General features: G+C 40.6%; 1 protein-coding gene across 1 annotated transcript in view; it reads right to left on the reverse strand.

Annotated features, from left to right (window-relative positions):
- Positions 1-16,949, reverse strand: part of LOC309549616 (low density lipoprotein receptor adapter protein 1-B-like) — a 61,704-nt gene extending 44,755 nt beyond the window's left edge. Inside the window, exons 1-2 of the mRNA XM_082249997.1 lie at positions 16,846-16,949; positions 15,852-15,994 (exon numbers count right to left, since the gene is read on the reverse strand). Coding sequence (XP_082106123.1) covers positions 15,852-15,994; positions 16,846-16,930 — 228 coding nt within the window. The 5' untranslated portion in view covers positions 16,931-16,949. The remainder of the gene's footprint in view (positions 1-15,851; positions 15,995-16,845) is intronic.
- Positions 16,950-17,982: the final 1,033 nt, after the last annotated feature.

The raw sequence follows: 17,982 nt of genomic DNA on the forward strand, positions 1-17,982 counted from the left end.
CCTGGTATCTGTGGCCCATATTACTATAATCTGTGCCATACATATCCATGGTATCTGTGGCCCACATTACTATAATCTGTGGCATACATATCCCTGGTATCTGTGGCACACATTACTATAATCTGTGGCATACATATCCCTGGTATCTGTGGCCCATATTACTATAATCTGTGGCATACATATCCCTGGTATCTGTGGCCCATATTACTATAATCTGTGGCATACATATCCCTGGTATCTGTGGCCCACATTAATATAATCTGTGGCATACATATCCCTGGTATCTGTGACCCATATTACTATAATCTGTGGCATACATATCCCTGGTATCGGTGGCCCATATTACTATAATCTGTGGCATACATATCCCTGGTATCTGTGGCCCATATTACTATAATCTGTGGCATACATATCCCTGGTATCTGTGGTCCACATTACTATAATCTGTGGCATACATATCCCTGGTATCTGTGACCCACATTACTATAATCTGTGGCATACATATCCCTGGTATCTGTAGCACACATTACTTTAATCTGTGGCATACATATCCCTGGTATCTGTGGCATACATATCCCTGGTATCTGTGACCCATATTACTATAATCTGTGGCATACATATCCCTGGTATCTGTGGCACACATTACTATAATCTGTGGCATACATATCCCTGGTATCTGTGGCCCATATTACTATAATCTGTGGCATACATATCCCTGGTATCTGTGGCCCATATTACTATAATCTGTGGCATACATATCCCTGGTATCTGTGGCCCATATTACTATAATCTGTGGCATACATATCCCTGGCATCTGTGGCCCACATTACTATAATCTGTGGCATACATATCCCTGGTACCTGTGGCCCATATTACTATAATCTGTGGCATACATATCCCTGGTATCTGTGGCCCATATTACTATAATCTGTGGCATACATATCCCTGGTATCTGTGGCACACATTACTATAATCTGTGGCATACATATCCCTGGTATCTGTGGCCCACATTATTATAATCTGTGGCATACATATCCCTGGTATCTGTGGCACACATTACTATAATCTGTGGCATACATATCCCTGGTATCTGTGGCCCATATTACTATAATCTGTGGCATACATATCCCTGGTATCTGTGGCCCATATTACTATAATCTGTGGCATACATATCCCTGGTATCTGTGGCCCACATTACTATAATCTGTGGCATACATATCCCTGGTATCTGTGGCCCATATTACTATAATCTGTGGCATACATATCCCTGGTATCTGTGGCCCACATTACTATAATCTGTGGCATACATATCCCTGGTATCTGTGGCCCATATTACTATAATCTGTGGCATACATATCCCTGGTATCTGTGACCCATATTACTATAATCTGTGGCATACATATCCCTGGTATCTGTGGCACACATTACTATAATCTGTGGCATACATATCCCTGGTATCTGTGGCCCATATTACTATAATCTGTGGCATACATATCCCTGGTATCTGTGACCCATATTACAATAATCTGTGGCATACATATCCCTGGTATCTGTGGCACACATTACTATAATCTGTGGCATACATATCCCTGGTATCTGTGGCCCACATTACTTTAATCTGTGGCATACATATCCCTGGTATCTGTGGCACACATTACTATAATCTGTGGCATACATATCCCTGGTATCTGTGGCACACATTACTATAATCTGTGGCATACATATCCCTGGTATCTGTGGCACATATTACTATAATCTGTGGCATACATATCCCTGGTATCTGTGGCACACATTACTATAATCTGTGGCATACATATCCCTGGTATCTGTGACCCACATTTCTATAATCTGTGGCATACATATCCCTGTTATCTGTGGCCCATATTACTATAATCTGTGGCATACATATCCCTGGTATCTGTGGCCCATATTACTATAATCTGTGGCATACATATCCCTGGTATCTGTGGCCCACATTACTATAATCTGTGGCATACATATCCCTGGTATCTGTGGCCCATATTACTATAATCTGTGGCATACATATCCCTGGTATCTGTGGCCCATATTACTATAATCTGTGGCATACATATCCCTGGTATCTGTGGCCCATATTACTATAATCTGTGGCATACATATCCCTGGTATCTGTGGCCCATATTACTATAATCTGTGGCATACATATCCCTAGCATCTGTGGCCCACATTACTATAATCTGTGGCATACATATCCCTGGTACCTGTGGCCCATATTACTATAATCTGTGGCATACATATCCCTGGTATGTGTGACCCATATTACAATAATCTGTGGCATACATATCCCTGGTATCTGTGGCCCATATTACTATAATCTGTGGCATACATATCCCTGGCATCTGTGGCCCACATTACTATAATCTGTGGCATACATATCCCTGGTATCTGTGACCCATATTACTATAATCTGTGGCATACATATCCCTGGTATCGGTGGCCCATATTACTATAATCTGTGGCATACATATCCCTGGTATCTGTGGCCCATATTACTATAATCTGTGGCATACATATCCCTGGTATCTGTGGCCCATATTACTATAATCTGTGGCATACATATCCCTGGTATCTGTGGCCCACATTTCTATAATCTGTGGCATACATATCCCTGGTATCTGTGGCCCAAATTACTATAATCTGTGCCATACATATCCCTGGTATCTGTGGCCCATATTACTATAATCTGTGCCATACATATCCATGGTATCTGTGGCCCACATTACTATAATCTGTGGCATACATATCCCTGGTATCTGTGGCACACATTACTATAATCTGTGGCATACATATCCCTGGTATCTGTGGCCCATATTACTATAATCTGTGGCATACATATCCCTGGTATCTGTGGCCCATATTACTATAATCTGTGGCATACATATCCCTGGTATCTGTGGCCCACATTAATATAATCTGTGGCATACATATCCCTGGTATCTGTGACCCATATTACTATAATCTGTGGCATACATATCCCTGGTATCGGTGGCCCATATTACTATAATCTGTGGCATACATATCCCTGGTATCTGTGGCCCATATTACTATAATCTGTGGCATACATATCCCTGGTATCTGTGGTCCACATTACTATAATCTGTGGCATACATATCCCTGGTATCTGTGACCCACATTACTATAATCTGTGGCATACATATCCCTGGTATCTGTAGCACACATTACTTTAATCTGTGGCATACATATCCCTGGTATCTGTGGCATACATATCCCTGGTATCTGTGACCCATATTACTATAATCTGTGGCATACATATCCCTGGTATCTGTGGCACACATTACTATAATCTGTGGCATACATATCCCTGGTATCTGTGGCCCATATTACTATAATCTGTGGCATACATATCCCTGGTATCTGTGGCCCATATTACTATAATCTGTGGCATACATATCCCTGGTATCTGTGGCCCATATTACTATAATCTGTGGCATACATATCCCTGGCATCTGTGGCCCACATTACTATAATCTGTGGCATACATATCCCTGGTACCTGTGGCCCATATTACTATAATCTGTGGCATACATATCCCTGGTATCTGTGGCCCATATTACTATAATCTGTGGCATACATATCCCTGGTATCTGTGGCACACATTACTATAATCTGTGGCATACATATCCCTGGTATCTGTGGCCCACATTATTATAATCTGTGGCATACATATCCCTGGTATCTGTGGCACACATTACTATAATCTGTGGCATACATATCCCTGGTATCTGTGGCCCATATTACTATAATCTGTGGCATACATATCCCTGGTATCTGTGGCCCATATTACTATAATCTGTGGCATACATATCCCTGGTATCTGTGGCCCACATTACTATAATCTGTGGCATACATATCCCTGGTATCTGTGGCCCATATTACTATAATCTGTGGCATACATATCCCTGGTATCTGTGGCCCACATTACTATAATCTGTGGCATACATATCCCTGGTATCTGTGGCCCATATTACTATAATCTGTGGCATACATATCCCTGGTATCTGTGACCCATATTACTATAATCTGTGGCATACATATCCCTGGTATCTGTGGCACACATTACTATAATCTGTGGCATACATATCCCTGGTATCTGTGGCCCATATTACTATAATCTGTGGCATACATATCCCTGGTATCTGTGACCCATATTACAATAATCTGTGGCATACATATCCCTGGTATCTGTGGCACACATTACTATAATCTGTGGCATACATATCCCTGGTATCTGTGGCCCACATTACTTTAATCTGTGGCATACATATCCCTGGTATCTGTGGCACACATTACTATAATCTGTGGCATACATATCCCTGGTATCTGTGGCACACATTACTATAATCTGTGGCATACATATCCCTGGTATCTGTGGCACATATTACTATAATCTGTGGCATACATATCCCTGGTATCTGTGGCACACATTACTATAATCTGTGGCATACATATCCCTGGTATCTGTGACCCATATTACTATAATCTGTGGCATACATATCCCTGGTATCTGTGGCACACATTACTATAATCTGTGGCATACATATCCCTGGTATCTGTGGCACATATTACTATAATCTGTGGCATACATATCCCTGGTATCTGTGGCACACATTACTATAATCTGTGGCATACATATCCCTGGTATCTGTGGCCCATATTACTATAATCTGTGGCATACATATCCCTGGTATCTGTGGCACACATTACTATAATCTGTGGCATACATATCCCTGGTATCTGTGGCCCACATTATTATAATCTGTGGCATACATATCCCTGGTATCTGTGGCACACATTACTATAATCTGTGGCATACATATCCCTGGTATCTGTGGCCCATATTACTATAATCTGTGGCATACATATCCCTGGTATCTGTGGCCCATATTACTATAATCTGTGGCATACATATCCCTGGTATCTGTGGCCCACATTACTATAATCTGTGGCATACATATCCCTGGTATCTGTGGCCCATATTACTATAATCTGTGGCATACATATCCCTGGTATCTGTGGCCCACATTACTATAATCTGTGGCATACATATCCCTGGCATCTGTGGCCCACATTACTATAATCTGTGGCATACATATCCCTGGTATCTGTGGCCCATATTACTATAATCTGTGGCATACATATCCCTGGTATCTGTGACCCATATTACTATAATCTGTGGCATACATATCCCTGGTATCTGTGGCACACATTACTATAATCTGTGGCATACATATCCCTGGTATCTGTGGCCCATATTACTATAATCTGTGGCATACATATCCCTGGTATCTGTGACCCATATTACAATAATCTGTGGCATACATATCCCTGGTATCTGTGGCACACATTACTATAATCTGTGGCATACATATCCCTGGTATCTGTGGCCCACATTACTTTAATCTGTGGCATACATATCCCTGGTATCTGTGGCACACATTACTATAATCTGTGGCATACATATCCCTGGTATCTGTGGCACACATTACTATAATCTGTGGCATACATATCCCTGGTATCTGTGGCACACATTACTATAATCTGTGGCATACATATCCCTGGTATCTGTGGCACACATTACTATAATCTGTGGCATACATATCCCTGGTATCTGTGGCCCACATTACTATAATCTGTGGCATACATATCCCTGGTATCTGTGGCCCACATTACTATAATCTGTGGCATACATATCCCTGGTATCTGTGGCACACATTACTATAATCTGTGGCATACATATCCCTGGTATCTGTGGCACATATTACTATAATCTGTGGCATACATATCCCTGGTATCTGTGGCACACATTATTATAATCTGTGGCACACATATCCCTGGTATCTGTGGCCCATATTACTATAATCTGTGGCATACATATCCCTGGTATCTGTGGCCCATATTACTATAATCTGTGGCATACATATCCCTGGTATCTGTGGCCCATATTACTATAATCTGTGGCATACATATCCCTGGTATCTGTGGCCCATATTACTATAATCTGTGGCATACATATCCCTGGTATCTGTGGCACACATTACTATAATCTGTGGCATACATATCCCTGGTATCTGTGGCACACATTACTATAATCTGTGGCATACATATCCCTGGTATCTGTGGCCCACATTACTATAATCTGTGGCATACATATCCCTGGTATCTGTGGCCCATATTACTATAATCTGTGGCATACATATCCCTGGTATCTGTGGCCCACATTACTATAATCTGTGGCATACATATTCCTGGTATCTGTGGCCCACATTATTATAATCTGTGGCATACATATCCCTGGCATCTGTGGCCCACATTACTATAATCTGTGGCATACATATCCCTGGTATCTGTGGCCCACATTACTATAATCTGTGGCATACATATCCCTGGTATCTGTGACCCACATTATTATATTTTGCGGCATACATATCCCTGGTATCTGTGGCACACATTACTATAATCTGTGGCATACATATCCCTGGCATCTGTGGCCCACATTACTATAATCTGTGGCATACATATCTCTGGTATCTGTGGCCCACATTACTATAATCTGTGGCATACATATCCCTGGTATCTGTGACCCATATTACTATAATCTGTGGCATACATATCCCTGGTATCTGTGGCCCACATTACTATAAACTGTGGCATACATATCCCTGGTATCTGTGACCCATATTACTATAATCTGTGGCATACATATTCCTGGTATCTGTGGCCCATTTTACTATAATCAGTGGCATACATATCCCTGGTATCTGTGGTCCACATTACTATAATCTGTGGCATACATATCTCTGGTATCTGTGGCCCATATTACTATAATCTGTGGCATACATATCCCTGGTATCTGTGGCCCATATTACTATAATCTGTGACATACATATCCCTGGTATCTGTGACCCACATTTCTATAATCTGTGGCATACATATCCCTGTTATCTGTGGCCCATATTACTATAATCTGTGGCATATATATCCCTGGTATCTGTGGCCCACATTACTATAATCTGTGGCATACATATCCCTGGTATCTGTGGCCCATATTACTATAATCTGTGGCATATATATCCCTGGTATCTGTGGCCCACATTACTATAATCTGTGCCATACATATCCCTGGTATCTGTGGCACACATTACTATAATCTGTGGCATACATATCCCTGGTATCTGTGGCCCATGTTACTATAATCTGTGGCATACATATCCCTGGTATCTGTGGCACACATTACTAGAATCTGTGGCATACATATCCCTGGTATCTGTGGCACATATTACTATAATCTGTGGCATACATATCCCTGGTATCTGTGGCCCCCATTACTATAATCTGTGGCATACATATCCCTGGTATCTGTGGCACATATTACTATAATCTGTGGCATACATATCCCTGGTATCTGTGGCCCACATTATTATAATCTGTGGCATACATATCCCTGGTATCTGTGGCCCACATTATTATAATCAGTGGCATACATATCCCTGGTATCTGTGGCCCATATTACTATAATCTGTGGCATACATATCCCTGGTATCTGTGACCCATATTACTATAATCTGTGGCATACATATCCCTGGTATCTGTGGCCTATATTACTATAATCTGTGGCATACATATCCCTGGTATCTGTGGCACACATTACTATAATCTGTGGCATACATATCCCTGGTATCTGTGACCCACATTACTATAATCTGTGGCATACATATCCCTGGTATCTGTGGCCCATATTACTATAATCTGTGGCATACATATCCCTGGTATCTGTGGCCCACATTACTATAATCTGTGGCATACATATCCCTGGTATCTGTGACCCATATTACTATAATCTGTGGCATACATATCCCTGGTATCTGTGGCACACATTACTATAATCTGTGGCATACATATCCCTGGTATCTGTGGCCCATATTACTATAATCTGTGCCATACATATCCCTGGTATCTGTGGCCTATATTACTATAATCTGTGGCATACATATCCCTGGTATCTGTGGCACACATTACTATAATCTGTGGCATACATATCCCTGGTATCTGTGGCACACATTACTATAATCTGTGGCATACATATCCCTGGTATCTGTGGCACACATTACTATAATCTGTGGCATACATATCCCTGGTATCTGTGACCCACATTACTATAATCTGTGGCATACATATCCCTGGTATCTGTGGCACACATTACTATAATCTGTGGCATACATATCCCTGGTATCTGTGGCCCACATTACTATAATCTGTGGCATACATATCCCTGGTATCTGTGGCCCATATTACTATAATCTGTGGCAAACATATCCCTGGTACCTGTGGCCCATATTACTATAATCTGTGGCATACATATCCCTGGTATCTGTGGCTCACATTACTATAATCTGTGGCATACATATCCCTGGTATCTGTGGCCCATATTACTATAATCTGTGGCATACATATTCCTGGTATCTGTGGCACACATTACTATAATCTGTGGCATACATATCCCTGGTATCTGTGGCACACATTACTATAATCTGTGGCATACATATCCCTGGTATCTGTGGCCCATATTACTATAATCTGTGGCATACATATCCCTGGTATCTGTAGCACACATTACTTTAATCTGTGGCATACATATCCCTGGTATCTGTGGCCCATATTACTATAATCTGTGGCATACATATCCCTGGTATCTGTGGCACACATTACTATAATCTGTGGCATACATATTCCTGGTATCTGTGACCCATATTACTATAATCTGTGGCATACATATCCCTGGTATCTGTGACCCATATTACTATAATCTGTGGCATACATATCCCTGGTATCTGTGGCACACATTACTATAATCTGTGGCATACATATTCCTGGTATCTGTGACCCATATTACTATAATCTGTGGCATACATATCCCTGGTATCTGTGACCCATATTACTATAATCTGTGGCATACATATCCCTGGTATCTGTGACCCATATTACTATAATCTGTGGCATACATATCCCTGGTATCTGTGGCCCATATTACTATAATCTGTGGCATACATATCCCTGGTATCTGTGGCCCATATTACTATAATCTGTGGCATACATATCCCTGGTATCTGTGGCACACATTACTATAATCTGTGGCATACATATCCCTGGTATCTGTGGCCCACATTATTATAATCTGTGGCATACATATCCCTGGTATCTGTGGCTCATATTACTATAATCTGTGGCATACATATCCCTGGTATCTGTGGCCCATATTACTATAATCTGTGGCATACACATCCCTGGTATCTGTGGTCCACATTACTATAATCTGTGGCATACATATCCCTGGTATCTGTGGCCCATATTACTATAATCTGTGGCATACATATCCCTGGTATCTGTGGCCCATATTACTATAATCTTTGGCATACATATCCCTGGTATCTGTGGCCCACATTACTATAATCTGTGGCATACATATCCCGGGTATCTGTGACCCATATTACTATAATCTGTGGCATACATATCCCTGGTATCGGTGGCCCATATTACTATAATCTGTGGCATACATATCCCTGGTATCTGTGGCCCATATTACTATAATCTGTGGCATACATATCCCTGGTATCTGTGGCACACATTACTATAATCTGTGGCATACATATCCCTGGTATCTGTGGCCCACATTATTATAATCTGTGGCATACATATCCCTGGTATCTGTGGCTCATATTACTATAATCTGTGGCATACATATCCCTGGTATCTGTGGCCCATATTACTATAATCTGTGGCATACACATCCCTGGTATCTGTGGTCCACATTACTATAATCTGTGGCATACATATCCCTGGTATCTGTGGCCCATATTACTATAATCTGTGGCATACATATCCCTGGTATCTGTGGCCCATATTACTATAATCTTTGGCATACATATCCCTGGTATCTGTGGCCCACATTACTATAATCTGTGGCATACATATCCCTGGTATCTGTGACCCATATTACTATAATCTGTGGCATACATATCCCTGGTATCGGTGGCCCATATTACTATAATCTGTGGCATACATATCCCTGGTATCTGTGGCCCATATTACTATAATCTGTGGCATACATATCCCTGGTATCTGTGGTCCACATTACTATAATCTGTGGCATACATATCCCTGGTATCTGTGGCCCACATTACTATAATCTGTGGCATACATATCCCTGGTATCTGTGGCCCATATTACTATAATCTGTGGCATACATATCCCTGGTATCTGTAGCACACATTACTTTAATCTGTGGCATACATATCCCTGGTATCTGTGGCATACATATCCCTGGTATCTGTGACCCATATTACTATAATCTGTGGCATACATATCCCTGGTATCTGTGGCACACATTACTATAATCTGTGGCATACATATTCCTGGTATCTGTGACCCATATTACTATAATCTGTGGCATACATATCCCTGGTATCTGTGACCCATATTACTATAATCTGTGGCATACATATCCCTGGTATCTGTGACCCATATTACTATAATCTGTGGCATACATATCCCTGGTATCTGTGGCCCATATTACTATAATCTGTGGCATACATATCCCTGGTATCTGTGGCCCATATTACTATAATCTGTGGCATACATATCCCTGGTATCTGTGGCACACATTACTATAATCTGTGGCATACATATCCCTGGTATCTGTGGCCCACATTACTATAATCTGTGGCATACATATCCCTGGTATCTGTGACCCACATTACTATAATCTGTGGCAAACATATTCCTGGTATCTGTGGCACACATTACTATAATCTGTGGCATACATATCCCTGGTATCTGTGACCCACATTTCTATAATCTGTGGCATACATATCCCTGTTATCTGTGGCCCATATTACTATAATCTGTGGCATACATATCCCTGGTATCTGTGGCCCATATTACTATAATCTGTGGCATACATATCCCTGGTATCTGTGGCCCATATTACTATAATCTGTGGCATACATATCCCTGGTATCTGTGGCCTATATTACTATAATCTGTGGCAAACATATCCCTGGTACCTGTGGCCCATATTACTATAATCTGTGGCATACATATCCCTGGTATCTGTGGCTCACATTACTATAATCTGTGGCATACATATCCCTGGTATCTGTGGCCCATATTACTATAATCTGTGGCATACATATTCCTGGTATCTGTGGCACACATTACTATAATCTGTGGCATACATATCCCTGGTATCTGTGACCCACATTTCTATAATCTGTGGCATACATATCCCTGTTATCTGTGGCCCATATTACTATAATCTGTGGCATACATATCCCTGGTATCTGTGGCCCATATTACTATAATCTGTGGCATACATATCCCTGGTATCTGTGGCCCACATTACTATAATCTGTGGCATACATATCCCTGGTATCTGTGGCCCATATTACTATAATCTGTGGCATACATATCCCTGGTATCTGTGGCCCATATTACTATAATCTGTGGCATACATATCCCTGGTATCTGTGGCCCATATTACTATAATCTGTGGCATACATATCCCTGGTATCTGTGGCCCATATTACTATAATCTGTGGCATACATATCCCTAGCATCTGTGGCCCACATTACTATAATCTGTGGCATACATATCCCTGGTACCTGTGGCCCATATTACTATAATCTGTGGCATACATATCCCTGGTATGTGTGACCCATATTACAATAATCTGTGGCATACATATCCCTGGTATCTGTGGCCCATATTACTATAATCTGTGGCATACATATCCCTGGCATCTGTGGCCCACATTACTATAATCTGTGGCATACATATCCCTGGTATCTGTGACCCATATTACTATAATCTGTGGCATACATATCCCTGGTATCGGTGGCCCATATTACTATAATCTGTGGCATACATATCCCTGGTATCTGTGGCCCATATTACTATAATCTGTGGCATACATATCCCTGGTATCTGTGGCCCATATTACTATAATCTGTGGCATACATATCCCTGGTATCTGTGGCCCACATTTCTATAATCTGTGGCATACATATCCCTGGTATCTGTGGCCCAAATTACTATAATCTGTGCCATACATATCCCTGGTATCTGTGGCCCATATTACTATAATCTGTGCCATACATATCCATGGTATCTGTGGCCCACATTACTATAATCTGTGGCATACATATCCCTGGTATCTGTGGCACACATTACTATAATCTGTGGCATACATATCCCTGGTATCTGTGGCCCATATTACTATAATCTGTGGCATACATATCCCTGGTATCTGTGGCCCATATTACTATAATCTGTGGCATACATATCCCTGGTATCTGTGGCCCACATTAATATAATCTGTGGCATACATATCCCTGGTATCTGTGACCCATATTACTATAATCTGTGGCATACATATCCCTGGTATCGGTGGCCCATATTACTATAATCTGTGGCATACATATCCCTGGTATCTGTGGCCCATATTACTATAATCTGTGGCATACATATCCCTGGTATCTGTGGTCCACATTACTATAATCTGTGGCATACATATCCCTGGTATCTGTGACCCACATTACTATAATCTGTGGCATACATATCCCTGGTATCTGTAGCACACATTACTTTAATCTGTGGCATACATATCCCTGGTATCTGTGGCATACATATCCCTGGTATCTGTGACCCATATTACTATAATCTGTGGCATACATATCCCTGGTATCTGTGGCACACATTACTATAATCTGTGGCATACATATCCCTGGTATCTGTGGCCCATATTACTATAATCTGTGGCATACATATCCCTGGTATCTGTGGCCCATATTACTATAATCTGTGGCATACATATCCCTGGTATCTGTGGCCCATATTACTATAATCTGTGGCATACATATCCCTGGCATCTGTGGCCCACATTACTATAATCTGTGGCATACATATCCCTGGTACCTGTGGCCCATATTACTATAATCTGTGGCATACATATCCCTGGTATCTGTGGCCCATATTACTATAATCTGTGGCATACATATCCCTGGTATCTGTGGCACACATTACTATAATCTGTGGCATACATATCCCTGGTATCTGTGGCCCACATTATTATAATCTGTGGCATACATATCCCTGGTATCTGTGGCACACATTACTATAATCTGTGGCATACATATCCCTGGTATCTGTGGCCCATATTACTATAATCTGTGGCATACATATCCCTGGTATCTGTGGCCCATATTACTATAATCTGTGGCATACATATCCCTGGTATCTGTGGCCCACATTACTATAATCTGTGGCATACATATCCCTGGTATCTGTGGCCCATATTACTATAATCTGTGGCATACATATCCCTGGTATCTGTGGCCCACATTACTATAATCTGTGGCATACATATCCCTGGTATCTGTGGCCCATATTACTATAATCTGTGGCATACATATCCCTGGTATCTGTGACCCATATTACTATAATCTGTGGCATACATATCCCTGGTATCTGTGGCACACATTACTATAATCTGTGGCATACATATCCCTGGTATCTGTGGCCCATATTACTATAATCTGTGGCATACATATCCCTGGTATCTGTGACCCATATTACAATAATCTGTGGCATACATATCCCTGGTATCTGTGGCACACATTACTATAATCTGTGGCATACATATCCCTGGTATCTGTGGCCCACATTACTTTAATCTGTGGCATACATATCCCTGGTATCTGTGGCACACATTACTATAATCTGTGGCATACATATCCCTGGTATCTGTGGCACACATTACTATAATCTGTGGCATACATATCCCTGGTATCTGTGGCACATATTACTATAATCTGTGGCATACATATCCCTGGTATCTGTGGCACACATTACTATAATCTGTGGCATACATATCCCTGGTATCTGTGACCCATATTACTATAATCTGTGGCATACATATCCCTGGTATCTGTGGCACACATTACTATAATCTGTGGCATACATATCCCTGGTATCTGTGGCACATATTACTATAATCTGTGGCATACATATCCCTGGTATCTGTGGCACACATTACTATAATCTGTGGCATACATATCCCTGGTATCTGTGGCCCATATTACTATAATCTGTGGCATACATATCCCTGGTATCTGTGGCACACATTACTATAATCTGTGGCATACATATCCCTGGTATCTGTGGCCCACATTATTATAATCTGTGGCATACATATCCCTGGTATCTGTGGCACACATTACTATAATCTGTGGCATACATATCCCTGGTATCTGTGGCCCATATTACTATAATCTGTGGCATACATATCCCTGGTATCTGTGGCCCATATTACTATAATCTGTGGCATACATATCCCTGGTATCTGTGGCCCACATTACTATAATCTGTGGCATACATATCCCTGGTATCTGTGGCCCATATTACTATAATCTGTGGCATACATATCCCTGGTATCTGTGGCCCACATTACTATAATCTGTGGCATACATATCCCTGGCATCTGTGGCCCACATTACTATAATCTGTGGCATACATATCCCTGGTATCTGTGGCCCATATTACTATAATCTGTGGCATACATATCCCTGGTATCTGTGACCCATATTACTATAATCTGTGGCATACATATCCCTGGTATCTGTGGCACACATTACTATAATCTGTGGCATACATATCCCTGGTATCTGTGGCCCATATTACTATAATCTGTGGCATACATATCCCTGGTATCTGTGACCCATATTACAATAATCTGTGGCATACATATCCCTGGTATCTGTGGCACACATTACTATAATCTGTGGCATACATATCCCTGGTATCTGTGGCCCACATTACTTTAATCTGTGGCATACATATCCCTGGTATCTGTGGCACACATTACTATAATCTGTGGCATACATATCCCTGGTATCTGTGGCACACATTACTATAATCTGTGGCATACATATCCCTGGTATCTGTGGCACACATTACTATAATCTGTGGCATACATATCCCTGGTATCTGTGGCACACATTACTATAATCTGTGGCATACATATCCCTGGTATCTGTGGCCCACATTACTATAATCTGTGGCATACATATCCCTGGTATCTGTGGCCCACATTACTATAATCTGTGGCATACATATCCCTGGTATCTGTGACCCATATTACTATAATCTGTGGCATACATATCCCTGGTATCTGTGGCACACATTACTATAATCTGTGGCATACATATCCCTGGTATCTGTGGCACATATTACTATAATCTGTGGCATACATATCCCTGGTATCTGTGGCACACATTATTATAATCTGTGGCACACATATCCCTGGTATCTGTGGCCCATATTACTATAATCTGTGGCATACATATCCCTGGTATCTGTGGCCCATATTACTATAATCTGTGGCATACATATCCCTGGTATCTGTGGCCCATATTACTATAATCTGTGGCATACATATCCCTGGTATCTGTGGCCCATATTACTATAATCTGTGGCATACATATCCCTGGTATCTGTGGCACACATTACTATAATCTGTGGCATACATATCCCTGGTATCTGTGGCACACATTACTATAATCTGTGGCATACATATCCCTGGTATCTGTGGCCCACATTACTATAATCTGTGGCATACATATCCCTGGTATCTGTGGCCCATATTACTATAATCTGTGGCATACATATCCCTGGTATCTGTGGCACACATGTTCCTGGTATCTATTTAGGATGGGCACGGGGTATCTAACACTCTCACCATGGAGATGATACGACGAATAGCCGCGGCTGCCATGTCCTCGCCTTTTGGTTTCTCCACAAGTGTCATGCCCAGGTACTTGAGATGAAAGATGGCGCCTTCCAAGAGGGCATCATGTGACTCCGACCAACTGTCCGGCAATTCTGTAACAGAACACAGAGGAGAGTGATAAAGTCTGTGCACCGTGTATAGTACATACCATCCGCTTTATTTTAATAGTCAGCTATATAGGAGAAGATAATGGTCCACATATGGGGCATATTATAGATTATACCTTAATCATAGATATATATGGGAGAGGAGAATAATGAATGACCATTATATGGCGTGTATCATATAATACACTCCATAATATATTGCATGCACTATATTACCAAAAGTATTGGGACGCCTGCCTTTACACACACACACACGTGTAAGGCGTCCCAATACTTTTGGTAAAAAAAAAAAAAAATATATATATATATATATATATATATATATATATATATATATATATATATTGTGTATATATATATATATATATATATGTATATATATATATTTCTAAATTTATATACATATTTACAGAAAGGGATAATTATTATTACTAATAGTGTATTATTCATAATAATATTAAGAACAAAAATAATAAGAATACACATAAAATATTATAAAATATATATATATATTTACTTCTTTAATAATTTATCCCCTATTCTCTATCTCGGTGTGGCACACAGTGATGTGATGGGTTCCGGTGTCTATGTATATACAATGTATCTCCTGTGATCAGTGATCCGGTGTATACAATGTATCTCCTGTGATCAGTGATCCGGTGTATACAATGTATCTCCTGTGATCAGTGATCCGGTGTATACAATGTATATACAATGTATCATCTCCTCCTCCCCCAGCCTCATCTCACTCTCTAGGGATGGAGATGGGGGAGGATGATGGGATATGGGTAGGATGAGGATGGATGGGGAATATATCGGAGGGTGACGTCACTCACTCTGGTGTCCGGTGACCCGCCGGGTGTGTCGGGCGATGCTCGGGCTCCTCAGGATCGCTCTACCGACAGATTTCAGAGCGTCCATCCTACACCGCACACCGGGATCCGCCCAATAGAGGCGGGGAGAACCGAGACACGCCCACCTGTCATCTCCTCATCTGCATATCACAGAGCTGAGTCCCTGAGCTATTAATAATATCCATCTGTTCTGTATATATATATATTATATACCTCCTATTACTTATCTATATACACCGCTCATCATTATATAATGTATATATGTATATATATATATATATATATATATATATATATATCATCATTATATGATGTATATACAGCCCTCTATATACCTTATATACACCTCTCCTCATTATATAATGTATATACAGCCCTCTATATACCTTATATACGCCCCTCATTATTATATGATGTATATACAGCCCTCTATATACCTTATATACACCTCTCATCATTATATGATGTATATACACCCCTCTATATACCTTATATACACCTCTCATCATTATATGATGTATATACACCCCTCTATATACCTTATATACGCCCCTCATTATTATATGATGTATATACACCCCTCTATATACCTTATATACACCTCTCATCATTATATGATTTATATACACCCCTCTATATACCTTATATACACCTCTCCTCATTATATGATGTATATACAGCCCTCTATATACCTTATATACACCTCTCATCATTATATAATGTATATACAGCCCTCTATATACCTTATATACACCTCTCATCATTATATGATGTATATACACCCCTCTATATACCTTATATACACCTCTCATCATTATATGATTTATATACACCCCTCTATATACCTTATATACACCTCTCCTCATTATATGATTTATATACACCCCTCTATATACCTTATATACACCTCTCCTCATTATATGATGTATATACAGCCCTCTATATACCTTATATACACCTCTCATCATTATATAATGTATATACAGCCCTCTATATACCTTATATACACCTCTCATCATTATATAATGTATATACAGCCCTCTATATACCTTATATACACCTCTCATCATTATATGATGTATATACACCCCTCTATATACCTTATATACACCTCTCATC

The sequence above is a fragment of the Pelophylax lessonae genome (assembly GCF_965119305.1).
Source record: "Pelophylax lessonae genome assembly, chromosome: 3".
Taxonomy (NCBI): domain Eukaryota; kingdom Metazoa; phylum Chordata; class Amphibia; order Anura; family Ranidae; genus Pelophylax; species Pelophylax lessonae.